Source organism: Plectropomus leopardus, chromosome 7, assembly GCF_026936395.1.
Source record: "Plectropomus leopardus strain MGB_pleo_1.0 chromosome 7, ASM2693639v1, whole genome shotgun sequence".
In the NCBI taxonomy this organism is placed as follows: Eukaryota; Metazoa; Chordata; class Actinopteri; order Perciformes; family Serranidae; genus Plectropomus; species Plectropomus leopardus.
In genome coordinates, this window is record NC_142182.1 from 2,458,556 (window position 1) to 2,476,186 (window position 17,631).

At 36.1% G+C, this 17,631-nt stretch overlaps 1 protein-coding gene across 4 annotated transcripts in view; it reads left to right on the plus strand.

Moving 5' to 3' along the window:
• Positions 1-17,631, plus strand: part of ptprz1a (protein tyrosine phosphatase receptor type Z1a) — a 120,728-nt gene that overhangs the window by 69,626 nt on the left and 33,471 nt on the right. For 3 of the 4 annotated variants that reach the window (XM_088079634.1, XM_088079636.1, XM_088079637.1), the window contains 5 exons: positions 5,393-5,531; positions 11,125-11,210; positions 13,689-13,774; positions 15,017-15,037; positions 16,724-16,820. In XM_088079634.1, coding sequence (XP_087935760.1) covers positions 5,393-5,531; positions 11,125-11,210; positions 13,689-13,774; positions 15,017-15,037; positions 16,724-16,820 — 429 coding nt within the window. The remainder of the gene's footprint in view (positions 1-5,392; positions 5,532-11,124; positions 11,211-13,688; positions 13,775-15,016; positions 15,038-16,723; positions 16,821-17,631) is intronic. The other variant, XM_088079635.1, reaches the window with a different exon arrangement.

Below are 17,631 nucleotides of genomic sequence, written 5' to 3' on the forward strand. Positions count from 1 at the left end.
TATATACAATGCCATTGTTTGTTTTTCGTTTCTAATTGCAAGAAAAAAATGGATATTGACAATTATTTTTTTTAAAAGCTAGAGTCCCTTGTCCCTTAAAACTATGTTTTTAATTAGCATAAATATATATTTAAAAGATTTTTTACAGCATTGTTATTTTTTAAGCACCTTTTACATCAATTTCTACCTCTTTGTTTTCTGATATTTACGTATTTATCTTATTTTTTTTTTTCACTTTATTTTTGGCAATTCTTTGGTTCATTTCTTCCTAAGCTGATCATTGTCTTGTCCCCATATTTTTTAAGGAAAAATCCTGAGGTTTCAAAGGGTTAAGTACAAAGAATGATGTCCAAAATCCCCAAATGCAGTTTGGGAAATTCAGTTTTCAGATCCTTCGCTTCCCAAATGTTACCTGTAGCGGCCACCAGAGTGCAGCAGAGCTCTTTGAAGCCCAAACTGGTTCAACACCAGTTTGTCTCTGACAGCAGCCAGTGCAGCCTCAAAACCCCCAAAATACAACAATTCAGAGCACTTTCAGCATCGAAGACTGTACAAAATGTGATCTGATCTCAACAAATCTGTATTATGAGTAGCACTGGTCCTGATGTGAGGATTTTAAAGAACGTACAGATGGTAATGGATGTTTCTGAGGAACAGATTTAACCCTTTGAAACCTGGAAACGTCACTTTTCTAGAGCGACTTTCCAAAACCTTTCACAAGTATTTACACCTTTGAACACTCTGAGATTTATTTCAGAAAATTTGGGGAAAAGACAATGAGCAGCTTTGTAATGAATCCTCCACAAATTGCAAGAAATAAGTAGATTTATTCTAAAAGCAAAGGAAAATGTGTAGGAAAAACTATATTTATTTTAACTATATTTACATTTTTAAAGTTATGTTACAGAATTTTTCTCATTTTTAAACTCTTTTTTTTTCAGGGAATTTCCATGTTTATTTTTTTTAACAAAATATTATGTTTTTTTTTGTTTTTTTTACTAATTTTGCGCAGACTTTTGGGTCATCTTTCTTTCATTGCTTATTGCTTTCTTCCCATGTTTATTGACAATGGCTGCACCCCAAAAAGTAAAAGTAAAAGTCAAAAAAAAAGAAAAGAAAAGATTAAGAAACCAGTGGCTGCCTGGAAAGGGAGGAAATCAGTATAAATATGTAATTATTTGGGGATTAAAACAGACAAAATTACCACAATGGTAGTGTAAAATATACCCAGTGTATTTCCATGTCCACGCCTGTTTTACTATTATTATTATTATTATTATGAAAAATAAATAAAATACAGTAAAATTAAAAAAGACAGAAAAAAGGGATGAAAAAACAACACTATTGACAGGGACAGTATCCCCAAAAAATGAAGTACTAAAACAAGCAACATTACCAAAATGGTCATCTGAAATATACCATTACCGCCCATTACAGACAATAACAGAGACAATAACCGTCTTCGTCATTCAGTTTGACTCAATCATGCGATTTGAACCCTTTTCAGTGGGAACTTTTGGAGTTTGGTGTCCTTAATCCTCATCAGATCTTCTTTTGACTGTTTTTTCTCTTCGGTCTATGCACTAACACCAATGACCTTCTCCATCTTCTATCCGGGGCCTTTGTCTTCTCTTCTTCTCTCGCCCATTATCACGTGTCCAGGCTGTTTTAGAGGCAGACAAAAATCTGCTGGAAGGATGCATGACTGAATGAATGGGTTTTACTCTGAGGGTGCACGCAGCAGAAAGGCTCTTTGTGAACTAGTCAGCAGGGCTGACCCGGCCATTCACGGCTGAACTGAGTCAGTTTGTGCACAAGAGGTAAGTTCTGACAAACAGCCTCCCAGTCAAGGTTAATCCACGCCAGTGTTTTCCTCGCTGGTTATCAGACGATAAAGGGAGGATTCAGCAGCATCGAGCAGCGGGTCGAGTTCAGCCTTCTGGTTTTCTTTTGACGTTATTCAAAGTTACAATAATGCCGCTTGATTGACTCCCAGCTCGGCTTTGCGGCGGTTTGATGAATATGTCCTCGCTTGATCTGTGATGGACTTTTGATTATGATCCTTTGTGCCTCTCTTGTGTTTCTTTCGAGAGGTTTGGCAGGGTTGAATGTGATGAGTTTAGTGTTTGCGCGGTGGGTGGGGGGGTGCGAGTGAGTGGTGGTACATCGTGTTTCGGTGGCCGCGCTGCAAATACGGTTCATGTGGATCTCTGAAGTACGTATTAGATACCAGGAAATGATGTCGTTTTCTGGAAAAAAAAAACAGTTCAAGGAGGCCAAGCTGCTCTGGAGGCAGAAATTAGCTCATCGGTGAGATTAACCGTCATTTCAGGTCGTCCGGGTGCTTTTTTTTTTTTTTCTTAACACATTTTGGTGTTTGATTTACAATACCGCTAAATTTTGAGTTTATGAAAATATTATAGGAGGAAAAATCCTATTTCCTACGTGGACGTTTGGACTTGAAATGTCGAATTTTGGTTTATTTATTCATCAGAGGCCTGAATGCTTTACCCCTATAGGATTAACATCACTTCCCCGGGGATGTCTCTAGGAGTTAAGGACATTTTTAGAATTTGAGGACATTTCTGTGATTTCAGGATGTTTCTAGGATTTGAGGTCATTTAGGATTTTTGGAATTTGCTATGATTGTAGGACGTTTATAGGACTATAGACTAGGACTTTTTTTTAGGAAAAAGTGCATTGTTTTGGATTTTAGGACGTTTCTAGAATTTAAAGACATTTTTAGAATTTTAGGACATTTCTGGGATTTCAGGAGGTTTCTAGGATTTGAGGAATTTGCTTGGATTTTAGGATGTTTTGCGGATTGTAGGACATTTCAAAGATTTCAGGACATTTCTAGGATTTTAGAAACTTTCAAGGATCTTAAAACGTTTCTCGGATTTATGGACTTTTGTAGTGTTTTTAGGACATTTATAGGATTTCAGGATGTTTCTAGGATTTGATAACGTTTAAGATTTTAGGACATTTCTGAGATTTAAGGACATTTAGGATTTTGTATGTGGATCTTAGGATATTTCTGGGATTTTAGGACATTTCTGATTTTAGGACTTTTCTAGGATTTTAGGAGTTTGTTAGAGCTTTAGGATGTTTCAGGGATTTAAGGACATTTATAGGACTTTAGGGAATTTCTAAGACTTTGGATGTTTTAAGAATTTTACCACATTTTTACAATTTTAGGACATTTCCAGGATTTTAAGATGTTTCTTGGCTTTTAGGTTGTTTTTAGAATTCAAAGACATTTCAAGGATTTGAGGACATTACTTAAGATGTTCATAGGATTTATGAACTTTTAGAAGCTGTAGGACATTTCTTGGATTTCAGGATGTTTATAGGATTTTAGGACATATTATTATATTTTTGTATTTTTTTATCATGAATTAAAAAATGTTTGGGGGGCCACCCAGAACCCTGTCAGGGGCCACATTTGGCCCGCAGGCCACAGGTTGGGTTTCACTGATCTATAATCTCCCAGATGTGTACATCACAGGCATAAAAAAGTCAACGTGCAGTTTCAGCCTTTGATCTAAATTAAGTCTTTTGAAGGTTTTCCTCTAAATCAGTCATATTTCTACCAACTATTGCAGGAAAATTACAATATGTTGTTTGATTTTTGTGGTTTGGTCCATTATTCATGAAATGAAATCAATCTTTCAGTCAAAAAAAAAAATGCATATTTAATCGATGAGATAAACGTGTTTAAATTCTTCACACTCTTATTGTGAGACCTATGAAAAAGAACACAAGTAAGAAAAAATGAAACCGGTATAATGACACTGAGCACTTTGCTTCTGTGATGCTGCAAACATCGCCAATGCCAAGGTCGCCGATGGACAGAAAAAGGAGTCATTGACGTTCGTGTTTTCATGTTCGGTCCTTTTACTTTAAGTTGTCAGTTGTAGTAGCATACCACATTGATTTCCAACCAAGAGTACTTTTGCAGTTGCCAGGTGATACTTGTAAAGATTGTTGAGTAGCTCAATTAATATAACAAAAAGAGAAAATAAATAATGATTTAATTGAAAAATATATATCCACACATTGAGTCAGCTGTAACATTTAAACACTTCATGCTGAAATTGAGAGTGCATGAAAAGAAAAAAAGAAGAGACATGTACACTTGGCTTACACTGTGGAAATTTAAAAAGCGATGGACAGATATCTGACAATGGTGAAAAAATTAAAGGTTATTTGTAAATTGGTTATAATAAGTGAAAAAGTAACCGATAAAATGCTGAAATAGAAAAACAATAGCGTAATGGTTGAAAATAGTAAAACTTTAAAAGTAATAAAACAAATTATTTAAAATAGTGAAAAAGCTGAAAGTTGTTGATAAATGGCTGAAAAGGGTGAAAAGGTTGATATTAATTAATAACATGGCTGAAAATTGTGAAAAATGAAAAGTAATGGATAACTGACTGAAATAAGTAAAATAGATAAATTGGTAACTGGCAAAAAATAACAGTGAGGCTAAAAGTAATCCATTAATGATGAAAACAAGTGGAAAAGCTCAAATTAATGGATAAAAGGCTGAAATTATGGGAAAAAAAACTGGAAGTAATGAATTAAATGATTTAAAATGGTAGTGGTTAGTGGCTATTAATTGTCAAAAAAGCTAGAAGTGGTTAAAAATTGCAAACAACAACAACAAAAAAAGCCAAAAAAATCTTAAAATAAAGTATAAACTGTTGAAGTGGTGAAAATCCAAAAGTAATGGATAAATGTCCGAAAATTGAGAAAAATGTCAAAGTAATGGAAAAATGGTTGAAAATGGTGAATATTGTTTAAAGTACTGGATTAATGACTGAAAATGGTAAAAATAAAGTATTGGATAAACAACTAAGAGCCGTGAAAAAGCTAAAAGTAATGCTTAAATTGGTTGAAACTTGTGAAATTGGAAAACTAGTGGATAAATAAATGAAAATGGTAAAAATTTAAAAGTATTGGATAAACGGTTGAAAATAATGTATAAAATTAAAAGTTAAAATGTCCAACTTCTGCCACTCCAAATGCTAGTTTTCTTTTTTAAAGGACTTATTTATTTACATTTTTTCCTTTTTTTTAAGTTGTCTTATTTCTAATGTGAACTCAAACTGACCTGAACATCGACAGTTTAACTAAAGAAAAATACACAGTACCAATGTCAGCTTTTGTCTTTAATAGCGTTGAATAACATTTATAAACACATTTTTTTTCATCTTCAGGGCTATAAGGGAGCATCAGGGAAAATGAGGAGCCACTGGTGCACGTTGTGTGTCTTTGTCTTTGCCGACTGAAGTTTAATGTGTAACATTTCTGTAACCGGAGCAGCTTATCCTCTGAGAAACACTCTCAGCGGCTTTAACTTGCGTCCTCCTCTGTTCCTCCTTTACAGATGCCAGCAACAGCAGCCATGAGTCGAGAGTCGGTTCAATCCGGGACAGAGAGAGGAAAGCCGTGGTTCCCCTGGCCGTCATCTCCACCCTCACCGTCCTCGGCCTGATCGTCCTCATCGGGATCCTCGTCTACTGGAGGTCGGTAAAGCTGCGTTTATTTGATTGTTTTGGCCACTAGAGGGCAGAAGAAGTCCACAGCAGGCTGACAGAAACATAACAAAGACATATTATCTTATAAAACTGTTACGGTTGAACTTGTGTTCTTTGTGCTTATGGAAATGTGCATGTGATTGTGGGCTCCCTGTGTCCCTGTCTCCCTGTGTCCCTGTCTCCCTGTATCCCTGTGTCCCTGTGTCCCTGTCTCCCTGTCTCCCTGTCTCCCTGTCTCCCTGTCTCCCTGTGTCCCTGTCTCCCTGTCTCCCTGTGTCCCTGTGTCCCTGTCTCCCTGTGTCCCTGTCTCCCTGTCTCCCTGTCTCCCTGTGTCCCTGTGTCCCTGTCTCCCTGTCTCCCTGTCTCGACTCTGGCCAGGGTCACTGTTGCTTGTGGAAACAGGGAGTCCCATCTGTCTCATTTCCTGTCACCTCTTTACTCTGTCGGCTTTCTAATACAGGCTTAATGACCTAATTAATGCTCATATACACACACACACACACACACACACACACACACATATATAGGGACTATTTGGCACATTGTACACAATTTTCATCCTTAATTTTTTGATAATTATTGCTGTGTTCATGCATATGGCATATTTTTTGGCAGGATTGTGTATTTGAGTGTAATCAGTGAATTTGCAGCTCAGCTCCTACAATAAGTCTAAAATACACTGTGGAAACTAAATAGTTACATTCAGACTGTTCAGGTCAAAAAATGCTCCATTGAAACCCATTCAAACTGACATTTTTGATCCCACAGCCATCAGAGCAGAAAAACAGGACTTGTATTATTTCTGGGTGTCATTCTGGGCTTTTGACTCTGAATTTGTCATTTTGACTATTTTCTACCTGATGAGGTCATTTTGACCATATTTGGCATATGGAAGAAAATACATGCTATTTCCACTAGGTGACCTGTCACAATCAGTGTAGCTGTTAATTATTGACATATCCCAGACTGTGATAAACTTTAAAAAAAGGAAAAAAAGACTTGGCATGTAGTGTATTGAAACTATTTTTTTTTTCATCTAAAAACATAGTGACATCATGACAGAAACCTGGCCTTTAAAGGGTTAAAATTCTGACAGTTAATTAATATTTGATATTCATGATTAGGATGGATGTTGGTCAAAGAAATAAATGTAATAAAAGTAGAAAATAATATTAAGGAATAATGTTTTTTAAAGCTTGATTTCGAGGGTATACGGATGCAGACAGATGGACTGACGATGTTTTATTCATTTTAAAAAAGGATGTCGATCTTTAGTACTGAAAAGTCACGTTGAATTGCGATACGGGTCGCATTAATGTTCAGACTGAGGTTTCTAAAAATCAGATCTGTATCTGATTCAGAACCACAGATGAAAGTGGCCCAAAAGTTCAGACTCCGTGTGGTTTGTGCTGTTCACACTGTCACTAAAAAATCACATCTGGATCACATAAGGGGTTAGGGTTAGACCTGCAGTGTGAACGCAATCCAACCTTTTTCCCATAAAGTGTTAAAATGTTCCTGCAGACTGGTCTCGCACAGGTAAATAAAAATCCCTTTAATACATGTGGGCGCCACGTCTTCAATACGGTCCCAATCAAATCCTCAAAATCAAAGCTCGTAAAGTCCCGCGGCCGCATCCCGATTTTATCTTTGAAATCTGCCTGTGTGAATAATCCATCGGCCTCTTCAGATCCCCGCTCTGCCCTTCAACCCCATCATATCTCATGTAATTCGGGGGAGGGGGGGTGAAGTGGGGGCTTTAGCCAGAAGACTCTCGTATTTGTGTGAAGAAGCTGCATCTCGAGACACGAGCTCGGAGTGTGTGTTTGTGTGTGTTTGTGTGTGTTCACCAGCAGCCCCTTCACGAACAATGCCTCCTGTGTTGTGCTGTCGATGCGGCTGCTGGCGGGCTGAATGAGCCTTTCAGCCGCCGCCGCTCGCTTTTGACAGCGGAGTGTTTTGGATTCCTGTCGGTTGACCTTGAGAGATGCTGTTTTTTCGTTGTTGTTTTTTTCACTGAGACGTATGAAATACTGGATTTGGAGCAAACAAAAGTTTCTTTGGGAATGGTTTAAAGGTTGTTGTTTTTTTCCCTCAGCATGCCTATTCAGGACATAAACCCAAAATTTCTTTTCTTCTTTTGCTGAAAACATGTTTTAGCAGGAAAAAGCCCTGCCGCCCACTCAGACCGTGAAATAACCAACTTGAGAAATCCGATCAAGGACACGCTGTCAAACGCAGTGTAAACACTGTTAGTAATATTTTGTACATTTCTCATCTGGCGTGCCGCAGACTCAACATATTGTTCTTGTTTTGCGCTCTGCTTGTTGTTGTATCGCCAAGATTGAGCAGTGCTAAACTGGTAATAATCTGGGGAGCGGGGGATTAATCCTCGGTGAGGGATGTACCTTGGCTGCGGCGCCGCGAGCGTCCGTTCAGCCGAGAGGGACGGGGGATAGAAAAGGACATCCGTCTGATTATGTCAGACAGGAGGAAACGTGTCAGCGTCTTGTAGGGCGAGCGGCAGGAGGCCAAACTGCGCTAATCCCGCCGCTGTTGTGTCCTTTTTTCACTCCCTCCCGACAGCACGGTGCTCATTTGGACTCTGCTGCTGTGCTGCTGAGGTCAAGCAGTTGGAGCGGATTTTGGTCGACTTTGCAAGTTTACAACAAGCTGAGAGATGCTCAGCAAATTAGCACGAAGCTAAGTAGTTTTTAACAGCATGAGATCCTTTGCAGCTTCAAAAAAGAGCCCAAAGAGTTGTTAATTTAGTTCAATTAAATTTTATTTATAAAGCCCATTATCACAAAACACAGTTTGCCTCAGAGGGCTTTACATCATATGAGATCCCTCTGCCCTCAGACCCTCACAGCGACTAAGGAAAAACTCCCCCAAAAACCCTGTAACGAGGAAAAAAACACAACCGCTTACAGAAAACCAACACCCTATCAAATTAAAAGCACTTAAATTAAAAGATCTGGTTGCTTTTAAAACAGTTCAAATCATGTAAAGAGCTACTGGATAAACTATTTAGAATGGTAAAAATCTAAAAGTAATAGATAAATGGTTGAAAAGGGTTAAACAAATAAATTATTAAAGTAATGAATAAAATGGTTGAAAATGGTAAAAACTGAAAAGTAAATGATAAAAGGCTGGTAACAGTCAAAAAAGCTAAAAGTACTAGAAAAGTCGCAAAAAAAGCCAAAAAAAGCTAAAAGTAATGTATAAAGGTCGAAATTGTGAAATTGGAGAAAATTTTAAGTTTATGAATTAACGACTGAAAATGTTAAAAAAAATTAAAAAGTCATGGATAAACAGATGAGAGTAGTAAAAACGAGCTAAAAGTAATGGATACAAATTCTAAAACTAGCAGATAAATTACTTAAAATGATAAAGTGAGAAAATGAGAAAATGATTGAAAGAATAGAATAGAAATACTTTATTAATCCCCTGAGGGAAATTGTTTCATTACAGCAGCAAATAAGAGAGCAGCAACTGAATAAAATATTCGACAAAAAGGCAAAATAATGCAAATATATATACAAAGGAATGCACTTAACATATAATAAAATAGAATAGAATAAAGCAAAATAAAATAAAATAATAATAATAAAGATATGTCAAGTACAGAGAACAAACAGAAAAAGATTAAAAAGCAATAAAAAAGAATAAAATGCAAATAAGTGTGCAAAAAGTGAAGATAAATAGTTTTACATTTGAGGAACATTTTAAAAATGCATTAATATCATCTAATTAAATTTAGATGATGTTTTAGAGTATTTATAATGATTGGATTATTAAATTTCAGGGCTAAAGAGATACTGCTATTGATCCCAGGTACTGTAATTTCAGATACTGTGCTGACCAGAGCTGAACTGTAATTAAGTATATTTACTCAAACACTGAACTTAAGTACAAATCTGAGATTATGTTTATGTTACTTTTGTATTTTAATCTCCTGCCACTTTCCCCTTTTACTCCACAACACTTCAGAGAGAAATATTGTACTTTTTCCATAATTACTATTATTAGATAATTACTTTACAATTCAAGATTTTTTCACACAAACCAAAAGTATGAAAATATACAAGTGCAGCTGAAAAAAACAGTCATTTAATTAGAAAATTAAATTGCATCTATTTATTTTGTTTTTCATGCAAAACAAAAAAAACCCAAAACATTTAATGTTTCCAGATCTCATTTATACTGTATGTATGAGGACTTGCTGCTTTTCCTTTTGATAATTTCAGTCATTTTGATTTATTAAATTTATTTAAACTTTTTGCATGCGTTACTTTTGCTTTTAATATTTTAATGCAACTTCCTGAAATTACATTTACTTTAAGTTTATTCACCAGTACATCAGTCTCAGGCTGCAGAAGTTCCTCCTCTTTTTGCAGTCTTTTTTTGGTATCCGAGTCTTTGCACACGGCACTAAACCTGCCCTTATATGGTGTTTAGGGGGCGTTACCTGTGCTAACAGGTGACTTATGATCAAATGGGATTCATCATTGAGCTCACTTGGGTGAGAGCAAATTTGGGTGGTGAAGAGCATTTGGTGCATCTGGAGTTGACTTCAGTTCTATTTTCTCTTACCAAAAATTTTATAGAAAATATGAGAGAAATTTAAGAGACTTGCTGCTGCATGAGGCTCATTAACCACCGATTCTTGAAACTTCAGTACTGTTTAGGGATCCCAGCATGCAGAATTGTTCAAATCCAATAAACGAAAAATATCACATGTATACTGCGTGAGAAAACAGCGTTTTTTTGACCCAAACTGCAGCATAAAGTTACTGTAAAGGGGAGATTTGTGTGTATCCAGAAAACTTCCATTCACATATCTTGAGGTGAGAGGTCAGGAGACGCCTGTTAAATGGCTGTGCTGTTTTGTTTCTTTACCAAAATTTAACATGACATCAGAGCGACTTTTTGACAAAACGACCACTTGTCAGAATCGCCGAGAGAATGACTGTTTGTGTTTCCTCCAAAAACACGTCTTTAATCTCACAGCTCAGCCCCTTTTCTCGGTGATAATCCCTGATGCCCATTTCTGGCCGAGACAACGCAGGTTCATCGGAGGGCAATCTCATCCGTTTAAAAACTTGTCAAGGATTAACAGAACATCTTTTTCTCCCTGTGTTTTTGGGAAGATTACGTGTATTCTCCAAAATCTGGGCTAACGCGGAGTCACATGAAAACAAAAGCATCGTCTGCCTCTCGGCCGACTGTCCTGACTGAAGCGTGGCATCAACACAGATTTACAGGCTGTGAAGGCGTTTTTGAAGCAATATATTTTTATTCATTTTAATGAATTCTAATGTTAGTGTTGATTTTTACTATTTGATAGTAAATATTGATGTATTTATGTAATAAATGTGTCTTAAATGTTGTACTTGAAATTGTCTGTTTATTTTTAGGAACATTTTCAGACATTTTTGTGTTTAAACAAAATTGTGACAGCTTCACTCAATCAAACGGTAATTTTTATGGTTGCATATAATTATAATTTATTTCATTTAGAGATAAAAACCCTCTAATGTTCACTCTGCTGTGCCGTTTGTGTGTGTTTTGTCTGCAGGACCTGTTTTCAGACGGCGCACTTCTACATCGACGACAGCTCATCACCCAGAGTCATCGCACAGTCCACTGCTGCCTTAACATCTGGTAACACACACACACACACACACACACACACACACACACACTCAAACAGACAAGTTTACATGTAAGGACTTACACAGATATAACAACACAGAAGCTACGTGATGTCCTGCTGTGAACAGAGCTGCAGCGAAACATATTTAACATCCTAAAAAAATTCAAAATCAGTGTACGTGTTGAGTATATTGGAGTACTTTTTCTTTTCTATCTGCCTCAGCAGCTGATGGAGGCAGCAGTAGAGCAGCAGTAGAGCAGCTGTAGGGCAGCAGTAGAACAGCTGTAGAACAGCTGTAGAGCAGCTGTAGAGCAGCTGTAGAGCAGCTGTAGGGCAGCAGTAGAACAGCTGTAGAGCCGCATTAGAGCAGCTGTAGAGCAGCTGTAGGGCAGCTGTAGAGCAGCAATAGAGCAGCGTTAGAGCAGCTGTAGCGCAGCAGTATTGCAGCAGTAGAGCAGCCGTAGAGCAGCTGAAGAGCAGCGTTAGAGCAGCAGTAGAGCAGCAGTAGAGCAGCGTTAGAGCAGCTGTAGAGCAGCAGTAGAGCAACGTTAGAGCAGCCGCAGAGCAGCTGTAGAGCAGCTGTAGAGCAGCTGTAGAGCAGCAGTAGAGCAGCAGTAGAGCAGCGTTAGAGCAGCTGTAGAGCAGCAGTAGAGCAGCTGTAGAGCAGCAGTAGAGCAGCAGCTCCTTCGTTCAGTTCAGTAAAATGAGTGTTTTTCTCAGTTTGGTGTTTTTGATAAAACGGCCTCGTCAGTAAGAGCTGTCTGACAGCGAGGTGACGCAGAGAAAGTATTCTAAATATAGCGTACACTTACACTGATGTTGATTTTTTTTGTGGCTTCAAACTAATCAGTGAAGTCAGAGTTTACTCAGTTTGATTATATGTATGTGACGTTTTCTACCTCAAAGTTACTGTAAATAAACAGTTATGTTTGTGATTGGGTCGATATCATAGACTGTTTAAATAATAAAGGTTTATAGCAACAAGCTGAAGGGCAGATCAGCTGCTGTGGACGAGTCCAGTTAAATAACCTAACTGAGCTGTAACTGCAGCTCCACTAAACTGTGCATGTAAACATGCTGTTTGAGTGTTTTTACTGGTTTAAATCACCTGATCCTCTTTGGATAAATCGCCTCACAAACATGAACACTGAAGGATTTCTAACCAGGAGAAGTTTCAACGTGTTGCAATCTTCAATCCTCACCACTAGATGTCACTAAATCCCCTTAAATCTTACACACTGGACCTTTAAAGGGCTTTACAGTCTACACAACATAAGGCTTGGTTTCGTTAAAATAGATTCAGGCAAAGAAAAACTACAGAAACCCTTCACATTAACTCAAAACCTGCAACCAGTCAAATAGTCCTCACTTTCCAAATTGTTCACTTTAAAAAATGTTTTTAAAAAAGCCTTAGAAATCCTTAATAGGTTTAAAACAGTCTCGCTTTCAAGGTTGAAAAATGCAATTTTTGATTGTCCTCACTTTCCCAAAACTCCTTCCTTTTAACATTTTTTAAACAGTTTTCTGAAATATCTTTAAAAAAAGAGGTCATAAAACAACCTTTTGTAAAATGTCTGCAAGTTCTTCATCGGGGTTTATTGGCTCTGCTTTGCTTTGGTTGTCAAAGTACTTTGTAATCTGTAATCTCCTTTTAAACGTTATTAGTATGACCAACAAACCCACTCTTTATCAAATCATCTTAATTAATTATATTAAGAAATAAAAGATATTTTATTATTCTTAAGCTTAATAATAATAATAATAATAATAATAATAATAATAATAATAATAATAATAATAATAATAATAATAATAATAATAAATAAATAAATAAATAAATAAATAAATAAAAATAAGATAAAAGAAAGATTATATTATATTAATTAAGTAATTATATTAATTAATACAAACAGGTTTTATTATTCTTACTTTTATTCTTAATAATAATAATAAAAAATTCTCAGCTCTAAAGCTGTCCTTAATGTCCTCATACTATCAAAACAGTCATCCATGTCCCTCCACAGGAGCCCACACAGAGGTTTGGTAGGTGTCTGCAGGTTCTTAAAAAGTCAATTAATTTTTATACATATTAGGCCATAAAAGTGATTAAATAGTCTTAAATTTGTCACAAACATTTTAGCTAATTTATCTGTTTTTAAATGTATTTTCATCAAATGAGTCAAGCTCTTCTACCTTGAACTACTGACGTGTATTTTTATACCCTGAATGAGAAAAATATCGTGTCTGAAAAAATCATGAATTAGGTTAAAAATGAGCTTCATAAGGTCTTATAAGGCATTTAATGTAAGTGTAGACATCTGACCCTCAATAATTATGCATTTTAATGTTTACAACAGCTCACACACGGACACATTTTAGTTTTTTATTTTAACAATACAACACAATAACACAAAATCACACATTTTGTGACTGGTTTATAATCTCTGCGGCTCGCTCAGTCAGTCTTTTCTCCTGTTTTCTTCCAGACGAACAAACCGCTTTCCCAGTGAAGGAGTTCGTGAAACACGTGGCCGAGCTTCACGCCACGCACGGCTTCCAGCCAGAGTTTGAGGTACGAACAGCGGATCACTTAATATTTCTGCAAACAATTTCCCTCGAACATGACTGTGGTGTGTGTGTGTGTGTGTGTGTGTGTGTGTGTGTGTGTGTGTGTGTGTGTGTGTGTGTGTGTGTGTGTGTGTGTGTGTGTGTGTGTGTGTGTGTCATCATGTGGTTGTGTGCATGCTGCTTGATGATCTGTGATGATGTGACAGTTAGTGGACGCATTTTGACGAAGGGCTGCGACCATACGTGACTATTTTAGACTCTACGATCATAACTTGCAGGAATTCGTTGGGGAAAATAATAGTATTTATTATAATTTTCAGTATATTTACAGTTGTGACATACTGAGTTGTTAATCAGTTGCATGTTGTGAATGTTGTCCCGTTTCATCTCTTTGTGAGGAGCTTTCATTCATTCAGCGTCGTGTTTTACCCGTCGTCAATCAGCAGAAATATGCGACTTTGATCGCTGAATGAATCAAAGCTCCACTTTGTTTTGTTCTGAAAAGTGACACTAAAGGACAAATCAACACAATGAGGCCACAAAGAGAAAATGTTTTCCAAACCAAAGCATTACATTAAAAAACATTTAATCTGTTGATTTTTTATGCAATTTTCTGATAACAGTTTAGAGCACAAAACACTGACAAATGCCAACAGTTCCCCGGTGTCTCCAGAGATCTCATTTCACAAAAAGCAAAGACCCACTTGGCAAGAAAGAAACCTTAAAAATATTTTTTTAAAAAAGAGGGGAAAATATAAGAAAATTATCTAAAAAAAAATAAGAAAAAGAAAAAGAAGAGAAAAGAAAAAATAAGAAAAAATCTAAAAAAAAAAAAAAAAAATGGAGTATATTTATAATTATTATAACTTTATATGTAAAAATGTAATTAAAAAATCAGCACTTATTTTTTGTTTATTTTTAATTTAAATTTACTTTTTTTACCCTATTTTCAGGTAATTTTCACCAATTATGTTGTTAAATTTTTGGGTCGTGTCTTGTTAAGTTGCTTGTTGCTGTCACCCCATGTTTTTGAAAGAAATCAAACCAGTTTGCTGAGTTTAAAGGGTTAACTAAACTTTGTGTTGATTTGTCCCTCCGTGTTTGCAGCAGCATGAGCTGTACTGTGACATGAATTCGTTGTTTTCTGTGTCGTCTTGTAATTTGTCTTTTCGCACCTCTCTGGTTGACTGTGTTGTCACGGAAACGTCCTGGCTGCCTGCCTCTTCCTCCTCACCCTCGTCATTAGATACTGAAGGAGAGTTACGAGGTAAGACGCTCTCCTCCGGACGGACGCTGCCGCGCTCGTAGCTCTGTTTTTGTGTTCGTCTTGTGATGCAAAGTGTTTCTGTGGATGTACAAACGCATGAACTCTGTGTGACGCCAGTGGAGGAGGTCATGGATGTATTACGGTCAATAATTTCACTGTAAAATAACAGAAAAAAGCTGGCAGCACAGACGTTAACAATATACTGTAATTTAATAGTATTCATACTCATTATCATCATCAGTTTACTTTTGCTACATTCAGACGCCTTTTGCAAGCATTTAAACCTTTAAAGCCCAAAAAAAATTGATTTTTTTATAACATAAAAAAAAGCCAATGAGCAACTTGTCAAGAAATGTCCCCCAAATTGCAAGAAATTGTGTGATTTGTTTGGTTTTTTTAAAGCAAAAAATTAAAAAATGCCCAGATAACAATATTTATAATTATCATACTTATATCTAAATATTATCATACTTATATCTAATTATATAAAATTATTACTCTTAAAGCACTTTTTTCAGGGTTTTTTCTATGTGTTTCTTTTTTTGTAATTGACCTCAGCCCCTCCCAAATTAACTTTCTTGTACTTTTTCTCAGTTTCTTGCAATTTTTTTGGTAATTTTTCTTCAGTTGCTCATTGAAAAATATAATCAAAAATATATCAAAAAAGGAGCAAGAAACAACATCGACACGCTGCCGGTGGAGTCGACTCTTATAACAAGCCTTTCTCCTTTTTTTGGGGTTACTTTGCAGTTGTTTCCAATGCTGGAGCTTTGTTTGCAGGATTCTCCACCACAGAAGAAACGTGCACGCGCAGCTGCATTTGTAGAACAGCCAATAGGAACGCTCGCTCTCTGAAATGACCTGCGATTGGCCCTTTTCCTGTCACGCGTTAGATTTCCTAAAAACCTGAAATCAGGGCCGAGAGGAGCTGCAGAAGTCTAGTTTTCTGCTGACCACATGAATGTGTATGCTCATTATGGGACTGGCACAAAAATAAACTTTAAGTAGAAATGTGACAGTTAAAAATATTCAGTTTCAGTATAATTTGCAGAGGTTTTAAAATATCTACCTTTTCCATTTTTACGTCCATCACAACGTAACAAAGGTGACTTTTATTGTAGTTTCATACACTTAAAAATAATGAAAACTGTCAACACTCCAGCCTGTGGGTTACCTTTATTAAGATAAATTCTCTACATACCTTTAATAATTTTGGAAGCCATTATGACTCGAGCACAATAAATGTTTCGTATTGAACCTGAATACTTTTTTTGGTTCTTACATTAAATGTGTCCTTGGCACAGAGGATCAAAAACTAGTCAAATGCTTCAAGTTCTTATTGTAATCATGTGAATTGATCCTTTGTTCAGATCATTCCCAGAGTTAAATCATCGTTTTTTCGACTGCATTTTATTCAGAGTTCTTGTTCAGCTGCTTTTGTTCAGACAACATTTAACATTTGAGAACTTCTTTAGTTAATTTTTTTAAAGGATTGTGGGAAAAATATATTTTTTTATTTCTCAAAGTAAAGATTTGGAAAAGTTGGTTTAGTATTTTGTAGAAGTAAGAACTGATCCTGTGTTAAATGTAAAATCGTAATCTGCAAATGTGTGTGTGTGTGTGTGTGTGTGTGTGTGTGTGTGTGTGTGTGTGTGTGTGTGTGTGTGTGTCTGCATCTGCGTGCAGGAGATTCAGACGTGCGCGGTGGACATGGGGATGACGACTGACAGCTCCAACCATCCTGACAACAAGACTAAAAACAGATACAGTAACATCTTGGCCTGTGAGTTCACTTCAGTTCATAATTACAGAATAAAAAAATCAGCACAAATTTTGCAGCAGATTCATTTGACTGAACTTCAAAAAGTCCCTGAGAAATTCACTGTTTCCTTGCATTTTTTTTTTGCGAGCATCTGTTTTAAGAAACTGTTGAGACTTTTTAAAACAAGACAGTCCCAGACTTAACCCTTTGAAACCAGAGCAACATTGCTTGAAATCTTACAAAAACATGGAAAAAAAGGCAATTAACAACAAAAAAAAGAAATGACCTAAAAATTAGCAAGACATTGTTAATAGAGGAAAATTACATGAAAGTTTGTCAAAGCAAAAATATGAAGATAAATATAAAGAAAGATAAAAAACAAAACAAGAAAATGACCTGGAAAATGACCTGCTTGAAATTATAATAATTTGGTCATATAATTTTAAATATGCAATAAACAAACAAACAACAAAAATCACAAAAAAAGAAACAACCAAAAAATGAAAAAGAAAGTTACATAGTTTAAAATATGTAATTTTGATAATAACAGATAATGGTTTTTTTTCCCATACACATTTTCCCCCAGTGTTTTTTTTTTTTTTACATTTTTTTTATAAAAATAAATCTGACAGTCTGAAAGTCCATTGATTTGCTCACAGTTCAAAGTGTTAAGGTAGGAAGTGTGTAAGGCAGTTAACACATAAGTACCTGAGTTAAAACCTGAACAAACTGGCTTGATTTTTTAGAAAAAGCATGGCGAGAAGACAATTAGAAACAAAAATTAAATTATATTGCAAGAAATAGAAAGAAATTACTAAAAAGTACAAGAAAA